Raw genomic sequence first — 24527 nt, forward strand, 5'->3', positions numbered from 1 at the left:
TGATATATCAGATGTGCATCCTGCCAAGTATAAAACTCCCCTATCGGAGAAGGGAGATGACTCAAGCCTTAGGCTTGTCACTGTAATTCGATTTAGAAATGAATGATTGCATTAAAGGTATGACAAATCTTTTCAGTTACCTTGATTTAATCTCTTCTATTAACTTAATAGAAACCTTGGGCAGAGGAATCAACCGGGAATATTATTATGTCATTTGCTAATGAAAAAACTGAATCAAAATAACGAGAGAGATACGACCCCGCTGAATGTATACAGCTCCTGGCACAGCATAGTAATACAGTCTTATTTGTTCCTTTTTACAGATTTAGGAAGGAGGAAGGAAGAAGAAGGAAGGAAGGAAGGAAGGAAGGAAGGAAGGAAGGAAGGAAGGAAAGAAGGAAGGAAGGAAGGAAGGAAGGAAGGATGGAAGGAAGGAAGGAAGGAAGGAAGGAAGGAAGGAAGGAAGGAAGGAAGGAAGGAAGGAAGGAAATAAAGGAAAAGAACTCAGATAAGAGGATTCCTTAGCCATCATAACTACTGATTTATGTAGCTAAAATTATGCCTCGTGTAATCCAGCCCTTGAAGGAAAAGGGATTGCAGGGTAATGTCCTAGAAGTTTTATGTCTCTTGATGATCATGATTCTACAGCTCACACACAGATGTATCCTTGTGGGTCTATTATACATGTGGAGTTGGGTTGATGGCCCAAGGAGCAGGTTGACTGGACTGAGAGTTTCCTTACTTAAGAAAAGGCCAACAGGGCGCCTGGGTGGCTCAGTTGGTTGGGCGACTCCCTTCGGCTCAGGTCATGATCCTGGAGTCCCAGGATCGAGTCCCGCATCGGGCTCCCTGCTCGGCAGGGAGTCTGCTTCTCCCTCTGACCCTCCTCCCTCTCATGCTCTCTGTCTCTCGTTCTCTCTGTCTCAAATAAATAAATAAAATCTTCAAAAAAAAAAAAAAGAAAGAAAGAAAGAAAAGGCCAACAGATGATGTCCCTTGGTTCCAAATGTGTGGACCCTGGACTTAAGAGAGGGATGTGCTAAATTTGAAAAGGTGATGTTTAGGAACTAGAATATGTAACTCTGAGTGTAGGGCCACATTTCGATAGATTAAGGCAGTCTCTGAGGACACCATGCTTCCCGTGACAATTTGGAAGATCGCAGGGGAGGGGCGGCTTGAGTATTCTTACATAAAATCTTCGGCGTGCTTTCTGAGATGTTAAGACATAAATGCAAGAATCTTATTTCAAGGTTGTAAACAACTTCAGTGGGCTTCAAATTCTGGATCTGTAGGTTTTGATTTCTTCTTTATGCTTGAATGTTTATTGAGTTCTCTCTACCGTATGTAAGTCCCTATGTGTGCATTCCAGAGACTAGAAAAATGAAAAAGGCAGAGAGGCCTCCATCTCCAAAGGGAATGTGGGGCACAGATCTGAAGTGCAAGGAAGGGAACGGTATTTGGGACAATTGAGGGTGGCAGAGATATGCAGGGTGGGAGCTGAATATGACTTAGCAAGCCAAAAGTTCCGGGTCGGAACCCTCATAAGTAGGTGCAGCTCTTAAAAATTATCTCAGCATCGGCTCTTCCTCGGCGCTGCCTGTGGAGGTGGCAGCTATCTGTTACTGGGCATCATGGCTGCCCTCAGACCTCTGGTGAAGCCCAAGATCGTTAAAAAGAGGACCAAGAAGTTCATCCGGCACCAGTCAGACCGCTATGTCAAAATTAAGCGCAACTGGCGGAAACCCAGAGGCATTGACAATAGGGTGCGCAGAAGATTCAAGGGCCAGATCTTGATGCCCAACATTGGTTATGGGAGCAACAAGAAAACAAAGCACATGTTGCCAAGTGGCTTCCGGAAGTTCCTAGTCCACAACGTCAAGGAGCTTGAAGTGCTGCTGATGTGCAACAAATCTTACTGTGCAGAGATTGCTCACAATGTCTCTCCTCCAAGAACCGCAAAGCTATTGTGGAAAGAGCAGCCCAGCTGGCAATCAGAGTCACCAATCCCAACGCCAGGCTGCGCAGCGAAGAAAATGAATAGACAACTTGTTGTGCACGTCATATTTGTGTTAATAAAACCATAAAACTACCCAAAAAAATTATCTCAGCATCGGATTGTTAATGGAGTATTTTCCCAGATCTGGGGGCTGAAGAGAAAATCGAGCAGCGAGGTTAATTTAAAAATCCATTTCGGTGTCTGGGTTATACAAACCGAGTCCTGCCAAGTACTGTCAATATCTTGAATCAATAGTTAGCTCCTACCTCTGTTGGTAAGTGCATGCTTCAATTTATTTTTTATTTATTTTTTATTTTTTATTTTTTTTAAAGATTTTATTTATTTATTTGAGACAGAGAGAATGAGAGACAGAGAGCATGAGAGGGAGGAGGGTCAGAGGGAGAAGCAGACTCCCCGCCGGGCAGGGAGCCCGATGCGGGACTCGATCCCGGGACTCCAGGATCATGACCTGAGCCGAAGGCAGTCGCTTAACCAACTGAGCCACCCAGGCGCCCCAGTAAGTGCATGCTTCAAATGTCCTAAACGAAGAGCTGGCTGATGAGGGCTTAAAAGAAGCATCTGACCCTACAGTCGAATCCCTCCAACAAACTGTTTCCAAGTCAAAGTCTTCACAAACAGATGAGACAAATGCATTTTAATATGTCCTTGCTGGAAATCATCTGACAAAAGCATCTCTGTGAAATTCCTGGAACCAAAAGACTAATAGACTTAAATATTTTACTGCTGTCAGGTTAGAAGGCTCTTGGAACATTGAATTTAAGCTAGAACATTAAGTTTAGGCTTTTCAAACTTCTAGCTACTGGGTAGGAACTGACTGATAAGGATAGTGAGATGGAAATGAAAATATATCAAAAGAGCCTCTTAGATTGTCTTTTTTTTTTTAAAGATTTTATTTATTTATTTGAGACAGAGAGAATGAGAGAGAGAGAGCACATGAGAGGGGGGAGCGGGAGAGGGAGAAGCAGACTCCCCGCTGAGCAGGGAGCCCGATGCGGGACTCGATCCCGGGACTCCAGGATCATGACCTGAGCCGAAGGCAGTCGCTTAACCAACTGAGCCACCCAGGCGCCCCGAGCCTCTTAGATTGTCTTTACTGTACTTTGATCCATCAGCCTGTTCCCTGATGCTTGGCTCCCAAGGCAACCAGTGTAAGCAATTAGAACCCACTTGTGAGTCCTTATCAACCGTGTCGAGAGGGCAAAGAACACCAGGGAGAGTAAGACTGCTTATTTGGGAATGCTAGCCAACTGTGAATTAGATATTTTCTAAGACTGTTCTTAGAACAGAAAAAGCTAAAATCATAAATCACAAATTGGAGACCTGGGAGTAGGGAGGAGTAAAAACGGATTTTTATACTGTATTTCAGGCACCAGGCTAGGCACATGACATTTCATATCTCGTTTACTCCTCCAAACACCCATAAAGGTAGATGGTCTTACTACCTTGTTAGAGGATGCAAGCTAAATGTTTGTGTCCTTTTAAACCCCTTGAGTGTTACTTGGTGTAAATTCTGCTCACCTGAGAGTCCAATGTTGGCTGATCTTGAGATGCAGTGGAAATACTACAGTATATAGTGAAGATGCTAAAGCAAAAGTGCTCTGCTTAAGAAAAACAGAGAAAGATAGGAAGGATAAGAAGAGTGGAGGAGAAGGAAAAGAAAAGGCTGCATGAGAGCCCGTTCAAGGATGAAGCGGAGGAAACCAAAAGGCTGGTGGCTGAGGAGACTATCAGGATGGAAAAGGAATGTGTGTAGGATTTTAAGATGGTAACTTACTTGCTAAATGAACACATCGTAAACCGTTTCCTCCATTTCTATTCCCCTCTTAAAAAAAAAAAACAAAAAAACCCTATTTTAATAAAATTGACCTTGAATTTGCTTTGTGGAGAAATGTTAAGTCTTGCTTCAGAGGGGGTGTGGAGTGGAAACAGAGGCTGCCAAGGCCAAGGGGTGGGGAGCAGCAACTTTGGAAATTCACAGTCGGGGCAATTGAGACTCCAAGAGTTTTGGTGACTTCCTCAAGACATCAGACGTAGGAAGTAGAGCCAGGGTTTGATACCAGATCTGTGTGATCACAGAGTCCATTTCTCTTCTGTCAATACCAGTGGGTCACTAACTAGCGTGGCCCCTGGGCCCGCCTGCAGCAGTAGCCTTGTATGGGAACTTGCTAGAAATGCAGACTTTCAGCACCCCCCTCAGACCTGCTGGATCAAAACTCCGGGGGTGGGACCCAGCAACCTGTACTTTAACAAGCCCTCCAAGGGTGCCTGGGTGGCTCAGTCAGTTAAGGGTCCGACCCCTGATTTTGGCTCAGGTCATGATCTCAGGGTTGTGAGACTGATCCCACATTGGGCTCAGTGCTCAGCTTGGAGTAGGGTTGAGATTCTCTCTCTTCCTCTCCTTCTGCCTCTCCCCCCACCTGCATGCGTTCTCTCTTTCTCTCTCTAAAATAAAATAAAATAAAACAAAACAAAATAAAATAAAATAAAATACAAAACAAAAAATTTTTAAAAACCCCAACCAAACAACATGCCCTCCAGGTGATTCTGATTCATGCTCAAGTTTGAGAACCACTGTTCTACAGTAAATAAAGACTCCATGCCACACTGTCCTCCCTAGGGATTTAGTCACCATCAAGGTCAACCTCTTCATCCTACAAACAGAAAGCTGAAATTCAGAAAAGTGAATTGACTTGTCCAAGGTCAAATAGCTAGTTTTAAAATAATAGCTGAAACTAGAACTCAGATTTTTTTTTTAAGTCTTAATTCAGTTAACTTTCCACATTCTTGTCAAAGTCTCCAAAAAACTCAATATTGCCAAGCCTGACAGGAACTTCCTAATTCCATCTAACCAGACCTCTTGGCCGTGTTTTAAAGAATTGTTGCTCTTCCCTTCTTGAATCATCCTGATCTCTTGGCTTTGATGACACCATTGTCTCCTGGTTTTCCTCTGAGAAAGAGGAAAGCCGCTCCTGGCATCTAGGAGCTACCCTGAGGCCGCCAGTCAGGCCTTGCTGCACTTTAGGAGCTGGCCCTGTGTTCACAGCTGGGCCCTGGTGTTCTCCCCATGAACATGAACCGTTTCATAGAACATCAGCCTCAGACAAGGTCACTCTGTGACCACTAGGCATCCAAACAAAAAAACAAAACTGCTTCATAATGCGGTCTTAACAGAGTCCTACGTGTGAACGTTGTCCAAACCTACAAAATCCCAAACATCCCCTATCCTGGCTCCTCCAAGGGACCGCAGCCTCCGTATCAATTACAGTCTTGCCCTGGCTCTACTCTCCCCTTCTTCCCCAGAGATCTGTTCAGAAATCCAATCATAGAATTCTCCCTTCCTGACAGCAGCTAATCTAAACCAAAAAGCCCTGCTTCACTTCCCAAAGTCCCCTGACACAAGCCCAGATCTTATAAGAGAGTCATTCTGACACTCCTGTTGAGATGTCCATGGTTCCGCAAGGGGTGTGTTTGCCCTTTGCTGCAACAGGTAATAAACTCAGCTTCGTTCACCTACGGGCACGTTCCTGGTGTCTTTGGCTGGAGAGCATGGACACTGCCTACCTCACCTGCTGCTTTTCTCTGTCTCTTTGCTCAACCCTCTTCCTCTTTCAAATGTCTAGCGTTCCATTTTGTTACATACTCCCCTCCCCACCCCTCCTCTTTTCTTCTCTTCTCCCCACACTTCCTCTACAGGCAATCTCATCCATAGTATTTGCGTACTGAAGACTCCCACATTTATAAATTCCAGTTTTAGCCTTTCCCACAAACTTTGATCTCTCGTGTTCACCTGTCTATACCATATATCCATGCGAATATCTAACAGGCATCTCCTACTTGCCCATAATTAAATTCCGTATTTTTTTTCCCTTCAAACCTGGCCTACCCCCCAAATTTGCCAGAAAATGGTACCACAGTTAATTCAGTTGCCCAGGTTCAGAAGCCTTGTAATCATCCTTGACAATCCTCAATCTCTTTCACTGAGCATCCAATCCATCAAAATCCTGTGGGCTCCACCTCTATAATATATTCTGAATTAAACACTTCTCACCACTATCACCTGCAGCATCCCGCCATCATCTCTCTTTGCAAGAATAAATAGCCTCCTAATTAGGCTCCCAGTCTCCACCTTGGCTCCCTCTATTGGGGCAGAGACCAGAATCTAATCTTGTGAGTGTAGCAGAAAGAAATTTACTAGAAGCCATTTTAATGGCTTGTAGAATCAGTAGGAGGACCGAAGAAGCAAATGCCAGCTTGAGCCCCCAGTGAAAACTTTGATGATCCATTGTAGAACCAGGCCACCAAGGGAGCTGTTACCACTTCTACAATCTCTCAACTAGGCAAGCACATGCATCCAGTGCTATGCTACTTTGCCGCAAACAAAACACCACCGTGATCAGAAGTCACTTCTCCTGGCAATGATACTTTCCAGCAGAAAACAGAAAAACCAAATGGCTCATGGCCTTTCCCTTACTAAATCTCATGCAAATGCATCTGATGGGCAGAACCTCTATCATGGGGGATGTGGTTTTCAGCTTTCTCGTCTCTGTAGGATAAGGAGGTTCTCTAAAAAGAGGTAGGGATACTGAGCCCCAGGCCCCATGACCCAGTACACTCCCTTATTTCACCACTCAAAAGCCAGAGTAATTCTGTTAATCATAAACCTTATCATGCCACGACCCTGCTCAATACCATCACAAAATGGCATGCCAATGCTTGAATGGGATCCCAAGTCCTTCTGAGACTTGATCTGGCAGCAAGCTCTCCTTCCATGCTCTTCCTTGCTCTTTCTGATGTAGCAACTCTGGCCTCACAGGTCCTCAAACACGCTAGAACATACCTGCTTCTAGACCACCTGCTGTCCACTGTGCCCAGAGTAGCCTGTAGGTACTTACCTTGCTTGCTGCCATACTTCATACCGATCTCTAGCCGAAGGCCAAGGCAGCCTCCCCTCATGTTCCCCTAATGTACTAGGGGTACATTAGTGTACCCTAGAGTACCCTAGTGAAAAAGCACTGTCCCTCACCCTCCATCCACACCTCTCCCGCTTCACCCTATCCCCTCGCTCACACCTCTGTCATTTTTTATGTCTGCATTGTGCTTCAGTTTTCCTCATATTTGGGACTATATTTATCTGTTTACATGTTTATAATCTGCCTCACCTCATTAAAATCTAAGCTTCACGGCTTTGTTTTGTTATACTTGGGACCAAGAATGACAGTGTCTGGTACATGGCAGGTGCTCAGTATATACTTGTCAAATAAACTGATTATCCAGCCCATCAAGAGAATCCCTGAAAAGACATGTAGGTATCAGTAACGAAGTATGTGTAGGTCAGATCTACAATTCCTTACCTTTGATTCTGAACTCCAAAAAGCTCTATTAACTCAAAGTTGTTGTTTTTTTTTTAATAACTCATCTACTTTGTTCATGGAGCACTATGTTTTTTTAAGATTTTATTTACTTATTGGAGAGAGAGAGAGAACGAGCAGGGGGGAGGAGCAAGGGGAGAGGGAGAAGCAGGCTCCCCACTGAGCAGGGAGCCTAATGTGGAGCTCGATCCCAGGACCCTGGAATCATGACCTGAGCTGAAGGGTGACCCTTAACCGACTGAGCCACCCAGGTGTCCCATGGAGCACTATTTTTACTTGAAAGAACAAATTATAGAAAACTATCGTTATTCAGACTTGGGTATTTGGCAAACCTTTTCTTGAAAATGGAATGAAGTAGACCTATTGCTTCAAAGAAAACAAATGACAGTGTTTATTGCTCATGATAAAATTTAAGTTCTTATGTAAAAATTAAAATTTTGGAGAACGTGTATTCACTATGCATTACTTTGTCAGCCTTCCAATACTTGACAACTTTTCTGATGAGATCGGTGGTGATATTAATGAGTAGAATTTTTAAAGTTTGCTTAAGAAATCTGTTAATATTTGGATGGTCAACATAACTCAGTAATAGTTGCCAAATGACCTATGTATCGTGTTGCAAAATGTATGGGTAAAAATCTATTAAAAGTGCAAGGCAGATCAATGGATTTTAATGAATTAGACTATAAAAATTTCATTGATAACATTTCAGATTCCACATTTTTACTAACCTCATGAAACTACTCTATATCAAGTTGTGGTGTAGTAATAAAGAAAAATATCCACACTTACCTGAAAATGTTATTAAAACACTTTCCTTTCCCAAGGACATATCTGTGTGAGGCCATTTTTTTTTTCCACACATTTCAATCTAGACAGCATTATCACAGCAGATTGGATGAAGAAGCAGATCTAGGAAACCTACTCTTTTTTATTAAGCCAGATATTAAAGAGATTTTCAAAACTGTAAAATATTGGGGCACTTGGGTGGCTCAGTTGGTTAAGCATCTGACTCTTGATTTCAGCTCAGGTCATGATCTCAGGGTTGTGAGATCAAGCTCTGAGTTGGGCTCAGTGCTCAGTGGGGAGTCTGCTCAGGATTCTCTCTCTCCCCCTCTCTCTCTGCCCCTCCCCCCCAGCTCCCTCTCTCCCTCTCTCTAAAAATAAATAAATAAATCTTTTAAAAAATGTAAAATAATGCCATTCCTCTCATTATTTGTTGTTGTTGTTTTGGAAAATATAGTTCTTTTCTTTTTAAGATTTTATGTAAGGGGATTCTCTCTCTTTAAAATAAATAAATAAATCTTTTTTTTTTTTTTAAGGAATTTAATAAGGAGGATGTAGAGTTCACAAAATGTTGTAGTGAGTAAGTGAAGAAAAAGATTCCAGGCTGCATTTCCAGGAATGCCTACCAAAGCCACATCACAGAACTAAACAGCCAAGGGAACTGATGTGTGAACTATAAGAAGAGGCTACAGAATCCGGAAGCGAGACCACAGCTGTTGCTCAGAACCATACCCCTTTGCCATCCCAGCAAGCTGCCGAAACAGGAATCCATCTGTCAAATTAGGAGTAGCCACCATCACTGCCGCTTCCAGAATTTGCTGCCTCCACCAGGATCCAAGCCTGTAAAGATATGCCCATGCACTGTTTTTCTCCTCTCTCTCTAAATAACTCAGTTCAAATACAAGTCTTTTGTAAGTACCTCCTATTGGTTGAACTAGACTCACATCCCCAAACCCTAGTTATATGGAAGTCTAGAAGCAGGGTGGGATGGCCAGTCAGTGAGGCATTCCCTCCGCTGTGTTGACCATAATCCTTATCTTGAACCCTAACAGCAGCAACAACAACAACAATAACAAAATAAGAAAATACAGGCAAGTATTTTTATAATCATGGGAAGGAGAAAGATTTTATAAGCAAAATGCAAATCCCAGAAGCCATTGCTCAAAAAAAAAATTTACCTAAAAATTTAAAGCTGTCATATGACCAAAGATACACAAACAAAATTAAAAAGACTTGTAACTGACTGGGAGAAAATATTTGCAACATTTATAGCAAACAAAGGATTATCTAGAATTTATAAAGTCTCTTTCAAATCAATAAGAAAAAAAAAAACCCAACCCAGTGAAATCAGAGAAAGTGAAATGAGTTAAGTAACTCACAAAAGAACTATAGATGGCAAAAGTTGTTTAACCTCCTTAATAATTAGAGGAATGCAAATGGAAGGAACAATGAGGGTTGTTTTTAAATCTAGAAAATTGGCAAAAAAAAATTATAAAGACTTTTAATGTCCAGAATTGACAAGGGAGTACTCTCATACACTGTAATTGGGACAATACATTGGTGGGGTTTTTGTGGAAGGGCACTGAGGAACATTCACCAAAATTTTAAAAATACTCTAAATATCCTTTGATATTTATACAGATACTCCACTTTTCACTTTCTAATCTGCAGGGACACTCATACATGCACACAAACAAACAGACAAATGCAATGATTTTTTTCATTATGGCAGTTCATCATGATGAGGGCAGAGATAATGTAAATCTCTATCAATAGAGAGATGGTTAAATAAAATATTGCAAATCCACATGATGGATGCCACAGCGGCAGTTAAAAAGAACGGGGCAAAGCTACGTGTATGGATTGCGAAGAGTTTTCAAGACACAGTGGTGGAATAGATAAAACAAGTTGCAGAATGATACATGCAGGCAGACGACATTTAGGGAAGAACTGTCCCCTGTCACACCTATCACCTCTGGATAGGCAAACGTGTGCATTGGTGACCGTTCAGAAGTCCAGAGGGACAACACGCACCCTTACCAAAGGTTACTTCTGGGAAGAAGAATGTATGAGGTGAGAAGGAGGTTGTGAAAAGGGCCTTTTTTCCCCCTGTACATCTTCCTTATTGTAAATTTTTACCAAAATATAGTTGGATATTATTTGTGCCATGAAAATGGAAAAGCTTATTTTGCTGTCCTTATAATATTTGGCAATAGATACATATTTTCATATTTCAGGGCATAATTTGGGGCTGTTCAACACGGCCATGGTGGGCATTTTCAAGGCTTAGTTGCGTTTCCTGGAATCAGATCGTGTTTATATTTTGGATAATGGCTATATTTTTCAGAATTAATTTCATGTAATTTTCACCACCTTACTCACAAGATACATATTTCTTGATTTTATATTTGGAAAATACTTTGTATTCTCTTTTTTTATTTTTATTTTTTGTGTATTCTCTTTTCTATTTATAGGGCTAACTGCTGAGCCTTCAGTAATAGAAGCAGCATCTCCTACTGCCACCTTCCTAATTTCTCCCCCAATAATTATATCCCCATTTTTCCACCTCCATACAAGCATGAATTTGTGATCAATTACAGAAACCACACAGGAAAAGGACTATATGATAGAAGACTCTAAAAATCTCATCTTTTCTGAAATCATGCAGCCGTATTGATTTAGAGCAGTTGAATCATTGCCATCTCTTCTGTAAATACATCAATCAGACAGAAATAGCTTATGGAAACTGAACTTCCTCCTGCTCAAAAGTGCTGTGAGTGTAGGGTAACTGAGAATCATGGAAGAATTGAAATTGGAACTGGAGGAATTTGGGTCAAATTTAGTGATAAATTTCCCATCTGTGAAAGTTACTAAATATTTGAAGAATTCTAAAACTCCATTGAACACCTAGTCTAAGAAAAAAAAAATTTGCACCTCTATCATTGTCAATGATACATTAGCCATTCCCCAAACATTTTTTAAGTGACTCCCATATGCTAGGTTCTATGCCTGTCACTGAGAAGTATAAAGATAAAGGAGCCATGATCCTACAAACAAGGAATTTATCAAACCTGTGGAAGAAATGAAACCCACTCATCCATCCATCCATCCATCCATCCGTCCGTCCATCCATCCATCCATCTGTCCATCCATCCATCCATTTGTTGACATGTATTACTGGGTGCTAATAAAGGCCAACCACTGGGCAAAGCACTAGGGATACAATGGCGACCAACACTCAGCTAGGAACGTACAGTAAGGTAACAAAGCTCTGTGACCGTTTAGCAAGACTATTCTGCCTCTGATAGGAAACAAAGCTTCAAACAAGGGATATTTGTGCTGAGTCATGTGTAGGGTTTTAATAGGTAAGGACACGGATCCAGGGGACATCAGGTAGAAGAAAGAGTAGGAGCAAAGGGAAGAGAAAACATCCGGCATAGTGCATCACCGAACCCCAGCACACAATCAACACGCTAGGATATCGGATGCTGTAACAAACAACCCCCAAGTCTCACAGTCAAGTTTAGTATTCACATGGAGATTCACGGGCCTATGATTCTAAGAGTTCTGTTTTCCATACGAATTCTGTGTGTGTGCATGTGTGTACGTGTGTGTGTATGTGAGAGAGAGAGAGAGAGAGAGAGAGAGACAGAGAGAGAGATCATGTCACAGAGGAGGTTGTAGGGAGTAAGGACCAACACTGCAAAGGCATCCATCACTTCTGTGCACATTCTTTTGGCCAGAATTAAGTCACAGGAACATGGTCCCATTTAACAGAAAAGGAGGCTGGGCTGTGCAATCTCCCCATGTGCCGAGCAGGTAAATGGAGCTGGTTTGTCGATCACTAAGCATTATCTCTGCTAGACTCAAGATTATCTATAAAGCCTAATTCATGTAAGGGGACTACTGTTTAGCATTTAAGTGTTTAGTATTAAATAACTGATACACTCAACAGAATCACCGTCACGCATATTGCAAGCAAATGTTGAATAACTATTGTGCAAGATGAAGTGCTAGATTCTGAAATGCAAGAAATGATATAATCTACTGAAGGGGTTGGCAATTCAGGCAGGGATCAGGACTTACCTATAATGAGAGCAATAACACAATGTAAGGTATGGTAAGTGCCAAAATACAGAGCAATCCTTTATATTATTTCAGTTTATGATTCATGTCATATTACTATAAAGAAACCTCAGATATAGTGTTCACTGGGTTTCCATATATAATTGTAAGGTAGGCTTATCCTACTCCCCAAACACAGAGACAAATGTATTGGCCCTTTAAAACTCAGAGCTGTGAAAAAGAAAATGGAAGATGTTAACCAGAGAGTAGTATTTGTTCTCTGAGGGAAGATGCAGTTCACATAGCTGTCATGGTGATTTTTTGTTTGTTTGTTTTAGAAAGAGAAAGAGAGAGAAAGCACAAGCGTGCACTGAGTGGGGAGCCTGCTTCTCTGTCTCCCTCTGCCTCTCCCCTGCTTATGCTCTCTTTCTCTGTCAAATAAATAAATAAAACCTTAAAAAAAATAATGATGTCTTTAACTGGTGCAGTTATGGATTTTATTTTGTTTTTCATATAATTCTAAATTTTCAGATATTTTTAAACATTGGTTTCTTTCACATGCTCTCTATTATCTCAAAAAGCCCTTACATCTTTTAAACTTGGTATGCACACATAATTGCTTTATTAACATGATGGGATTCTTTTATGTTATTTTCTCATAAAGACAGGGAGACTTCCCTAGGGAAACTCTTTGCTTTATTCTTATGTTAGTATAATTGGCCAGCAACATTAAAGATTAATCTCCTAAGAAGCAAATAATTTTGTTTGGTTTTGTTTGCTTTGAGATTTTTTTTTTCTCTTTTAGTAATAGCTTGGTGGTAAAGAGCTAAAATATGATTTCAAATCCTTGTTTTCCTCCTTCTTTCTCTAATATGCACCTGGAGCCTGAATCAATACATGCTGGAATAATTCCAAATAATCTCTAACATCAACTTTCACTAACAGTTGAACATGACAATCGGAGATACAGAGCTCTAGAACTCCAAGCCATTTCAGATTTTTTTCAAAGCTGGGGCTTTAATACATCTAATTTATACATATACTATAATTTATGAATTTAAGTATAGATTGAATTTTTGAAAAAAAAGTTCATTTTTATTTCCATGCAAGATGGCTTTCTCTTTCCAATGAACATTTCTTCAGTCAAGTTAACTCTCGTGTGAAGAGGATTCATTTAACATGTATTCAGTTTGGATATAAAAAATTGTGCTTGACATTTCTCTTACATTGTCCTCTTCAGGTTCTACCAATTTGATTTCTGATCAGAAAGAATCGAGCTCATGAGGGAAGCCTACCTATATTACATTACATTTGCGTGTATGTGGCCAGAATGGTTAATGTGGACAAGCTTTTGCCTTGGGGAATGAAAGAGCCACTGTTGGAAATGATAGGCATGTTTTCTCCTGCAGTAATAGAAAACGCACGGGCAGAGGGCTTTCCTACCTGTCTGCCCCTTGGCAGTGACTTAACCACTGGGCCATTTCACCTGCAATCTTCCCTTCAGAAAGACATTTTCTCTTGGTGTGTTATTCTTATTGGGTGATGGCTATTTAATTTTGCTTTTAGACAACGCAAAACAAAACAAAACAAAACAAAACCCCCCAAACCCAAATATCCTTACTGGGCTTCTTGTGATTATTTGCTCAGTTGGATTTTTTTAATGCTTTTAATCACCTTCCTACTGATTATCTTCATTTGCCTATTTTATTTCCTTTTCTTCTTTCATGTTAAATGAGAAAAAGGAAGTACAAATTCCAGCTCAGCACTGTGAGCACAGTCTTATGCCAAACCAAGGGCGTGGTTTTCCCTGATTACCTGTGCACAGGTGCTTTGTGGTTGCTAAAGCATATTCCTTGCTCTGGTCTCAGCCCAGTTCTTAACAATGGGCTGAAACCCATCTCTGGGACCCCTTTCCACGTTCTTTTATATCTTGGCTGGACTGCTGTTTCCAGACAAAACCAGTGTCAGTCCCATAATACAGAAGATGAAACCATCTGGAGGAGGGAGGAGAAATTAGACTTGCAAAGGCTGGGTTGCTCTTTGTCCAAACACCTGAACAGACTTTGTGTTCCATCACTGCTTAACACCCTTTGTCAACAGCACATCAAAGAATCCCAGCTCTGGAGAGGATTTTGAAGAATCTCTGAGGCATGGCATCCTCTCTGATGTGTGGATTTCCTCTGCAAACATGAGCAGTAAGTGAGCCGGCCTCCTTGTCTGCCTGTCCAGTGACAAAGAAGTGTAACTCTTTTTTTATTTTTATTTATTTATTTATTTTTTAAAGATTTTATTTATTTGACAGAGAGACACAGCGAGAGAGGGAACACAAGCAGGCGGAGAGGGAGAAGCAGGCTTCCCGCTGAGCAGGGAGCCTGATGTGGGGCTCGATCCCAGGACCCTGGGATCATGACCTGAGCCGAAGGCAGACGCTTAATGACTGAGCCACCCAGGGGCCTGAAGTGTAACTCTTTTTTTTAAAAAAAATATTTTATTTATTTATTTGTCAGAGAGAGAGAGAGAAAGAGCACAAGCAGGGGAAGTCGCAGGCAGATGGAGAAGCAGACTCCCCGATGAGCAAGGAGCCAGATGTGGGACTCGATCCCAGGACCAGACCTTGAGATCATGACCTGAGCCAAAGGCAGATGCTGACTGCCGACTGAGCCACCCAGGCATCCCAAAAGTGTAATTCTTGAAGGAGCCCTGCTTTCAGGCAGTTCAAACTTTAGAAATATCTTCCTCATTCTTCCCTATAATTCACTTTGGCTGGCCCAAGTCTGCCCTCTGGAGCCTCACAGAATTTGTCTCTTTCCTCTTCCACACAGCAAGTTCTTCAGAAATTCTTCACATAAGTTAAGTAGAGGCTACTACCAGCTGTTAACTCCACTTCCGAGCCTTTGAAATCCAGCTTGGAAAACAGGAACCTCCTGCTCAAATTTGTCCTCCTCAATCTACTTTTCCATTGTTCTTAGAACTGACTTGATCATAAATGAGTAAGATAAAGAAGAACCAAATCCCTTCTTAATTTAAAACTTACTAGATCCAAACAAAAGTGCTTTCTGTTTTGGGGGGCCTGGGTGGCTCAGTCTGTTGAGCATCCAACTCTTGGATTCAGCTCAGGTCCTGATCTCATGGCTCATGAGATAGAGCCTGCTGCTGGGCTCTGTGCTCAGTGGGAGTCTGCTTGGGATTCTCTCCCTCTACCCCTCCCCTGCTCTCACTCATGCTCTCTCTCTCTCAAATAAATAAATAAATCTTTAAAAAAAATGCTTTTTTTTAAAGTTTTATTTATTTATTTGACAGAGAGAGAGAGAGAGCTAGAGAGGGAACACAAGCAGGAGAGGTAGGAGAGGGAGAAGCAAACTCCCCGCCGAGCAGGGAGCCTGATGCGGGGCTCCATCCCAGGACCCTGGGATCATGACCTGAGCCGAAGGCAGACGCTTAACGACTGAGCCACCCAGGCACCCCAAACAATGCTTTCTGTTTTAAGACCACTGCAGGACCCTCAGTGATCCTGTAACTTAACTCTTACTTTTCAGGTAAGTAATCTCAGATTCAGAGATCTTCACTCAGATCAGGGTTAAAGAAGTCTGGTTTTTCACTAGGATTGTGGTAGCATGGTATTTATTGTCTGGATTCTTCTCAGAAGATAATAGTTGTACTTTGACTACTGCAATTAATTTTCTAAAAAATTTTCTTATTGCATAGTTTTCTGAAACTATTTTACAGTAAGTTAACTTCTGGTAACATATATCAGTGCCTAATCTTAAATGCTACTTTATTCTAATTTTTTTCCAAAGTTGTACCCCCAAAGGTTCCAAAAATATCATTAGAGAAAAATAAAAACAACCACATCAAAAGTCACCTTTCATTTTCCCCAGACTATCAAATCCCCAGGAACACACACACACACACACACACCAAAGGATATACACATACACACAGAGATTCTACTCCATTTTTCCTAGGACTGACTTCCATATGAACTCAAGATTACCATTACCAATAGGTAGATGCAGTCAAGATACTTAGCCGGGAGCCGAACATTTCATCTTATCTGACAAACAGGATGTAACAGGACAAGTAACTGAGCTACAGTACAAGATGGGGGCACATATCTGTGTCTTTGATGGTGCCATGAGTAGCTTTTGGGTAAGCGAATGCTGTGGTAATTGTGAATGCTATCTTGAAAACAAGTAGACTTACTTGCACGACTGCACTCGAGAATTTAAAATAATATTTAAAAAAAGGAACAAGACCGCTTTCCACGTGTTGATACTGCTTCTCACACACTTGATTGGTAACGGCAGGGATATAATATCAATAAAATCCATGAGGACAAGAGTAGTGGCTACAAATAGGAATATGTTTTGCTCTGAAACTACATGTAATCCCTTTCTCTTTAAAAAAAAAATGTATAGAAGAGGGGCGCCTGGGTGGCTCAGTTGGTTAAGCATTTGCCTTTGGCTCAGGTGGTGATCCCAGGGTCCTGGGATCAAGTCCCACATCAGGCTCCCCGCTCAGCAGGGAGTCTGCTTCTCCTTCCTCCTCTGCCACACACTCTTCCCCCTGCTTGTGCACTTCCCCTCTCAAATAAATAAATAAAATCTTAAAGAATATATATAGAAGAATTTAAAAATGAAAATTGCATCATCCAGAGGAAATCACTATTAACATTTCAGTATACATGGTCCAGTATTTTCCCCATACATATATGTAAATCTGCAATATTTACAAAAGCGACCAAAATGCTTTTTCATTTAACATTATATTGTATTTCCAGGTCACTAAATTGTCTTCAAAATCATGGCTCTGTATTTTTTCTACATGCTAGATATTCCTTTTTTTTTTTTTAAGATATAACACGTTCTCTGTTGTTGGAATTTATTTTTTATAATCTTTCCCTACCATGACAAAAAAGGTCATCTTTCCCATTCCCTCTCCACTCCAAGTCAAAAACAAACAACACATACCAAAAAAAAAAAAAAATCATACCTGAGATTCTGTGTCTGAGAGTGCTTCTTGCAAAAAATTACATAACAGCACAGTAAGAGAGAGAGAGAGAGAGAAACAGACCAGGAGACATGTGTCACTCACTGTTCCAGCTAAAAGCTGACTCCAAAAATTACAAGATCACAAACAGAAGCTTATGAAAGAGCAACAAGGCAGAAATTAGAAAAAGGATGCAGGTGGAATACCCAAACCACTCCAGAGATGGGGACGAAGTAGAAAAATGACACAAAGGATAGTGGAGGATGATACAGATGCCCCCTGATGCAAAAGATACAATGTTGTCTTACATCCTCCACAAACATTATGCACTATAAGGCAGAAGGACCATGGGCTTGTGCTGGTAAGAACAGCGTATTATGAGTGAGAGTAAGAACAGCAAAGAATGTTCTTGATAACACTGCTAGAAGCACAAGAATTTACATGTTGTCATGCCGGCAGAGAAACAGGGTGCATTTGGAGATAGATGACCCTTGGGTCTGTGATCATGGAAACAAAAACAAATTGAGATCAGCATCCAAGGAAGCACCGGCTGGGTATTTTATCCAACACTGTGCAACACAGAAAGTGTCATGCACTTATACATCAGAAGGAGATGGATCTGTTCCTTCAGCAAAAACTTATTAAACACCTCCATAGTCTCAGCTCCGGGCTAGCCTCTGAGGGCACAGGATAAATTCAGCTGCTGTGTTCCCTTTAGCGACAGATGGGACACATGAGTTTTGATGACATTTTGTAATCTTCCTTCCAGGGACTTGTTTCAGTTGGGAACTACACATTTTTTTTAAAAAGATTTTTTACTTATTTATTTGACAGGGAGAGAGAGCACAAGCAGGGGGAGTGGGAGAGGGAGAAGCAGGCTTCCTGCTGAGCAGGGAGCCTGATGTGGGGCTCGATCCCAGGACCCTGGGACCATGACCTGAGCCTAAGGCAGACGCTTAACGACTGAGCCACCCAGGCACCCGGCGAACTACACATTTTCTTTGTGATGTCTGTAATTATTTGATTAATGGCAGTCATCCCACTAGACCATAAGTTCCATGGGGGTAGGTATTTTATCCATTTTGCTCACCATTGCTTTCCTAGCACAGTACCTGGCACATAATAAATGTTCAATGAATACTTGTTGAATAAATAAATGAATGAACAAGTACTTTTTACAAAAGTTAGTGATAATTGTCATACATAGGGTATACATAAAGACTGATAAATGCTCGGGACAGAGAGATTAATTCCAGATATAAGCTAAAAGGTTTTGAGGAAGAGATGGCCTTGAAAGTCAGGAGACCAGATCCAACAATTACTATCATCATCTAGGTGAGAAGTAATAGGACATAAACATCTATGGTAGCAACAGTAAGAAGGGAGAGAAGTGGATAAGTAAAAGTATTACAGAGGTAACATTGGCCAGTGGTGGCTGGCAATGGGATGAGAAGGACAAGGAGAAGTAGAGAGCTTAAGGATATGTCAGGCATGCCAGGGGTTCCTAGGAGAAAGAAAAGAGTCACTGGGTTAGATCAATAGGGCATAGGATCTCAGATTCAAATGTACTGAGGTCACCCTGAGAGAGATGTCAGGCAGAATGTCAGCAATGTGGATCTGGAGGTTTATAAGAAGACCAGCTCCGAGGCACAGATTTTTTATTCATCTACACAGAAATTCTGCTGGCAGTTATAAAGGTGGATGAAGCTGTCCAGGGAAAGATGATGAAGAGAGAAAAGCAGAAAACCAAGGACAGGTGCTTGAGAAGTATTGCAATTTTTGGCAGGGCTATTTTTTACATAGTTCAGGAAGACAGAAAACCCATAAAACCCTATCAGAGAAGAAACTGTCTTATCCTCCATGCTGGGAAATTCACTGTTTATCCCAAGGAGGACTTGAAAACTTCATGGGTCTGGAGAATACCAGTCCTTTGGGTAAAAGCAGGAGCCCCAGATTCTGTTGGCACCAGAGTGGCTGGGGAAGTGTAGGGTTTAGGACTGAGTGGAGGGCATACTGACCCCTGGGCATGCTCGCCCCAAATGCCAAAGACAGCTTCTGGTTAGCGCTTCCATTCCTAGGATGTGCTGATTTATAGTATGAACAGCAGTGAGCTCCTTAATCCCCAGGCCAGTCTGACTGGTTTATTATGGGGAATCCTTTGAAACCAATGAGGTCGCAAAGCCTTTTCTAGCCCTGTTGTCAGACGGTTTTATCTCCAGTCTCCCCCGGTGATCATTCTGGGAGCACAGTACAATTTCCTCCTGTAATCCAGTGGCTCACCTCGCCTCTGTTTACAATTCCACGTGTGGAGAGGTCCTGTTTCCTTATTATGCACCAAGATATTATCATGCTAAACTAGTTAAAATCACTCAAAACTACGGAATGACTTTGAAAGGAGGAGAAATGAAGGGAAGAACACAACAATGTTTCTTTAAAGTCCCCATTATAGTAATAATAGATAAGCACCCAAGTGGTTAATAGCCAGTACTCAGATGAGGGCTTTTCATGTAGTAGAGAGCCAAAGGTGAAATGAATAAAACAGTTACGTAAGTATCATGCAACATAGTTTGAGGCTTACCGCAATGTATGCAAATTAACTGATTCAAATATATGCATTAAGCTCTAACTAAATGCTAAGTAAGAACTGTGACAGGCAATGAGAACCAAATAAATAAATAGTCACAGGGGCGCCTGGGTGGCTCAGTTGGTTAAGCGACTGCCTTCGGCTCAGGTCATGATCCTGGAGTCCTGGGATCGAGTCCCGCATCGGGCTCCCTGCTCGGCGGGGAGTCTGCTTCTCCCTCTGATCCTCCCCGTCTCATGCTCTCTGTCTCCCATTCTCTCTCTCAGATAAATAAATAAAAAATCTTTAAAAAAATAAAAAAATAAATAGTCACAAGCTCTAGGAAAACAGCTGACATGAATTTGTACATTAATGCCATAACTTAAGAAACCACGGGTGTGGAATTGAGGCTCAATAAGCTGGAGAAATCTCCAGAGAGGTAGGTCGGGGCCAGGCTGTGAGGGGCACTGTGGCCTATTTGTGGTATTTAGAAAGCAGTGGAGGGCTGCTATTGGATCTCAAGCAGAAGGGACATGAAATAATTTGGTTTTAGTATTTATTGATTACATTTCCTCCCATGTGTCCATTAAATCAATGGTGAAAAATAATAATGGCTAAATTCTGGATATAGTTTTCATAACAGCTCAGAGAAAACAAATGTGATTTCTTGTGGAAAAAGATTGACTTTACCAAAAAATTTTTCGGTTGAAACATACGATTTGATTTGCAGAAATCTGATTTCAAATAACATCTCTAAGAAGGAATCTTCTGGTTTTATTAGGAGGAAAGAAGACCACTAAAAAAACGGCGCCGCGAACAGCTCCCCCTTTCTGTCATGGCGGTGCTACCGATGGCCGGGACGCCGACACGCAGTTGTGTCCACTCAGGTCATAAAGGAGAGAAACAGGTTCTCGACGTGGATATTACTTACTTATTATGAAGCGACATGAGAAAGTAAGGAAGAACAAGCCGTGCTCTCCACAGCCACAAGCAACTCAGAAGGTCCTGGAAGGTCTACGAGGAAACGCACCCCAGGGAGAGTAGAGTGGAGTTCCCCAGTTGTCAAGGCACCCACTGCTTACCCAGGGTGACTCGGTCATGTGTTTGGCTCAGTTTAACTCCGTCTTTGCCTCTCTTGGGGCAGTGAACAGAGTGGTTAAGAACAGGGGCTCTGGAGCCCTCGCTGCCTGGGTTCGAATCCAGGCCTTGCCTCTGAGACACTCAGGCAAAGCTCTCGTCAGGTCTCATCCTCTTCAGCACGTATCTGTCTGGTGGCCCGCTCCCAGCCATCACCTTATAGGCCACAGGACAAACTAGACAGCTCCTTTAGACGGACACGAATCCTTTGTTGGGTTAGTCATGGTTCCTATGTGTGAAGAGCCACCCTCACTGCCTTTCTCCGAAGGGCGCAGGGCAGATACTCAGAGAACCTTGGCTGCCACCTGCCTCTCAAGAGGCACACGCCAGACCCAGAGCTAATTAATAAAGGAACTGAGCTAAGCTACGTAATAATAATCGTATGTGACAATAAAACATAGGACATAATAATACATAAGACAATATTATACATATTTATATATTCATGCTACATTTTTGATAGAACATATTTTCTATATTTACATTATATATAATCACTCTCTATATAATACATATAAGATATAAAATATGATATATAAATATATATATATAATAAAGTAATTTAGTTAACTAAGCAATACACAATATAGTTAAGTATATGTTTAGAAAGAAACAGAATACTTGTTAAATGTTCCACAGTGGTCTAACTTCTGTTGAGACCATCACCAACACAGTTCATGATTAACTATAAGAGAATAATCTCAGGAAACAAACTGAGGGTTGTTGGAGTGGGGGGTGGGGTGGGAGGGATGGGGTGGCTGGGTGATAGACATTGGGGAGGGTATGTACTATGGTGAGCGCTGTGAATTGTGTAGGACTGATGAATCACAGACCTATACCTCTGAAACAAATAATCCATATATATATATTTTTTTAAAAAGAAGACGATAGTAGGAAGGGAAAAATGAAGGGGGGAAATCCGAGGGGGAGACGATATGAGAGATGATGGACTCTGAAAAACAAACTGAGGGTTCTAGAGGGGAGGGGGGTGGGAGGATGGATTAGCCTGGTGATGGGTATTAAAGAGGGCACGTTCTGCATGGAGCACTGGGTGTTATACGCAAACAATGAATCATGGAACACTACATCAAAAACTAATGAGATAATGTATGGTGATTAACATAACATAATAAAATAAAATAAAATAAAATAAAATAACAAACAAAAAAGAGAATACCTGCTTTCTATATAGACTCTACTTATTAATAATACAGGCATACCCCTTCTCAACAGGGGATACCTTCCAAGACCCCCAGTGGATGCCTGAAACTGAGGATAGTACAGAACCCTACGTATACTATATTTTTTCTTATATACACGTGCCTCTGGTAAAGTTTAATTTATGAGTTGGGCACAGTAAGAGATTGGAACAATTATAACACTATACTGTAATAGAAGTTATGTGAAAGTAGTGTCTGTCTCTCAAGACATTTGATTGTTCAGCACTCACCCTTCTTCTTATGATGATGTGAGATGATAAAATGGCGAGGAGAGGTAAGGAGGTGTGCGGAATGACCCCAGCGCCCTGAAGCATGGTCAGGTGACCACTGATGTTCTGATGCGTCAGAAGGAGGAGCACCTGCTTCTGGACTAATTGATGGCCAGGTAACTGAGACCACGGAAAGTGAAAATGTGGATAAGGTGAGACTACGGGAATCTTACGTTTGGCATCACTGGCATGCTTGTATTATTTCTTTAAAAAAATTGTTAATACAAAATTTCTATTTATTTTTTAAAAGATTTTATTTATTTGAGAGAGAGAGAGAATGAGAGAGAGAGAGCACAAGAGGGAAGAGGGTCAGAGGCAGAAGCAGACCCCCCGCTGAGCAGGGAGCTCGATGCGGGACTCGATCCCGGGACTCTGGGATCATGACCTGAGCCGAAGGCAGTGGCTTAACCAACTGAGCCACCCAGGCGCCCCAAAATTTCTATTTTAACAAGCCAAATTAAGAAATGTCATAGAATTGGTTATGTCTACTGGACAGTAAAAATTAATTAAAATTTTTTTCATGAAAAATGTCCAACATCACAAATGAGATAATGCAATACCCTGCCCATCCTCCCCCTCTGTGTACCCACCCAGCATCGGCAATTGTCAGTGTTTGACAGTCATATTTTCATTTATCTTTTTGCTGAGGGATGAAAGTGAAATTCTCAGGTACAAAAAGAATACAAATGCTATGTGCTAGCTTCAAGAGAGGGAGTGCCATACTTCTCTATTGTACAAATTTCCTTTATAGCACACTTCTCTTTCTACTTCCCTAGTCAGTACCCAAATGCTGTTGGTGGCCATGGAAATGCCTCTTATGATGGCCTCAAATAGAATAATCTCTTCTATTTTTCTCCCTGCCTCCAAACAAGGAAATGGTAACTCAAGTCCACAGACCTCTAGGGATTCCACAGATCTGCTTTAAGCCAGTCCGTGAAATCCCAGAAAATGTATGCAAATCTTTTTACATTTGCTTTTTATATAGGAGAGTTCCAAAGCTTCTCTCAGATTTTTATATGCGCCTACAAAATGTTAAGAACCTCTGTCTCTGCCATATCTCAAAAACATAGTAAACAGACTTTCTTACTTCCACTCCTTAGCCGATTCTCCGTATCAAGATCCTGCACCTGTCACCACCTCCAGGATGCCTTCCCTGACCACATCACCTATAACTGATTTCCCTCATGCTTTCCTAAAGAATTTAAAACAGCCCACTTTTGTATTTATCACAGTCTGTTGAGACCCCATTCACTTGACAAATATTTATTAGGCATCTATTATGTGCAAGTCACTACACTAATTGAGGTATGCCTTGTTGCCTGCTATACTGTTAGAAAATGGCAAGGAACATCACAGTATCCAGTATATATCTTGCACCCAAGGACATACTGCATTTGTAGCTCCGTTGAATAGAAAGAAAAATGAGCAGTGGCACTGCAGTGGGCTGGCAACCAGCTCAAGAAGAACATGTAAAATCAGGCTCATGATTTTTTGTTTCCCCTTTTATTTATTTATTTATTTATTTATTTATTTATTTATTTTTTAAGATTTTATTTATTTATTTGACAGAGACAGAGACAGCGAGAGCAGGAACACAAGCAGGGGGAGTGGGAAAGGGAGAAGCAGGCTTCCTGCTGAGCCGGGAGCCCGATGTGGGACTCGATCCCAGGACCCTGGGATCATGACCTGAGCCGAAGGCAGTCGCTTAACCAACTGAGCCACCCAGGCGCCCTGTTTCCCCTTTTAAATGCAAAAGGCAGAGTTCCATAGAAAAAGGAAATGTCAATTTGATTATCCTGGGCATGGTAATAAAGATGCCCAAGCAAAAGTTCCCTTCCCTACCCCAATATACTGTTGCGCTAGCAAATTATTTCAGAATCACAAACTATGTATGCTGATCTTCACCCGCCTTCCTAGTAGCATCTTAAATACACCAGCGTCTATGCGAGCCCTATAGTAGGGTCCCCACAAAAAACCACGCCTGGAAAACAGCTCAACATGAAGTTCCCTCTCTCCTGCTTGGCATCAGGAACATCAAATTCATACACACAGGGCAACAGAGCAATTACTAGGCACGTGCATTTTTTTTTTTTTTAAAGTACACAGGCCTTT

At 41.5% G+C, this 24527-nt stretch overlaps 1 protein-coding gene across 1 annotated transcript; it reads left to right on the top strand.

Moving 5' to 3' along the window:
- Window positions 1-1562: 1562 nt before the first annotated feature.
- LOC123847388 (large ribosomal subunit protein eL32-like) lies at window positions 1563-2099 on the top strand. Its single transcript, XM_045879288.2, is given in 2 exon segments — window positions 1563-1940; window positions 1943-2099. Coding segments are annotated over 2 exon segments (408 nt in total). The 5' UTR covers window positions 1563-1631; the 3' UTR covers window positions 2042-2099.
- The last annotated feature ends 22428 nt before the right edge of the window (window positions 2100-24527 follow it).

This window comes from Mirounga angustirostris, unplaced genomic scaffold, assembly GCF_029215605.1.
Source record: "Mirounga angustirostris isolate CCGP_5_RB_7025 unplaced genomic scaffold, mMirAng1.0.hap1 SCAF_2, whole genome shotgun sequence".
NCBI classification, from domain to species: Eukaryota; Metazoa; Chordata; class Mammalia; order Carnivora; family Phocidae; genus Mirounga; species Mirounga angustirostris.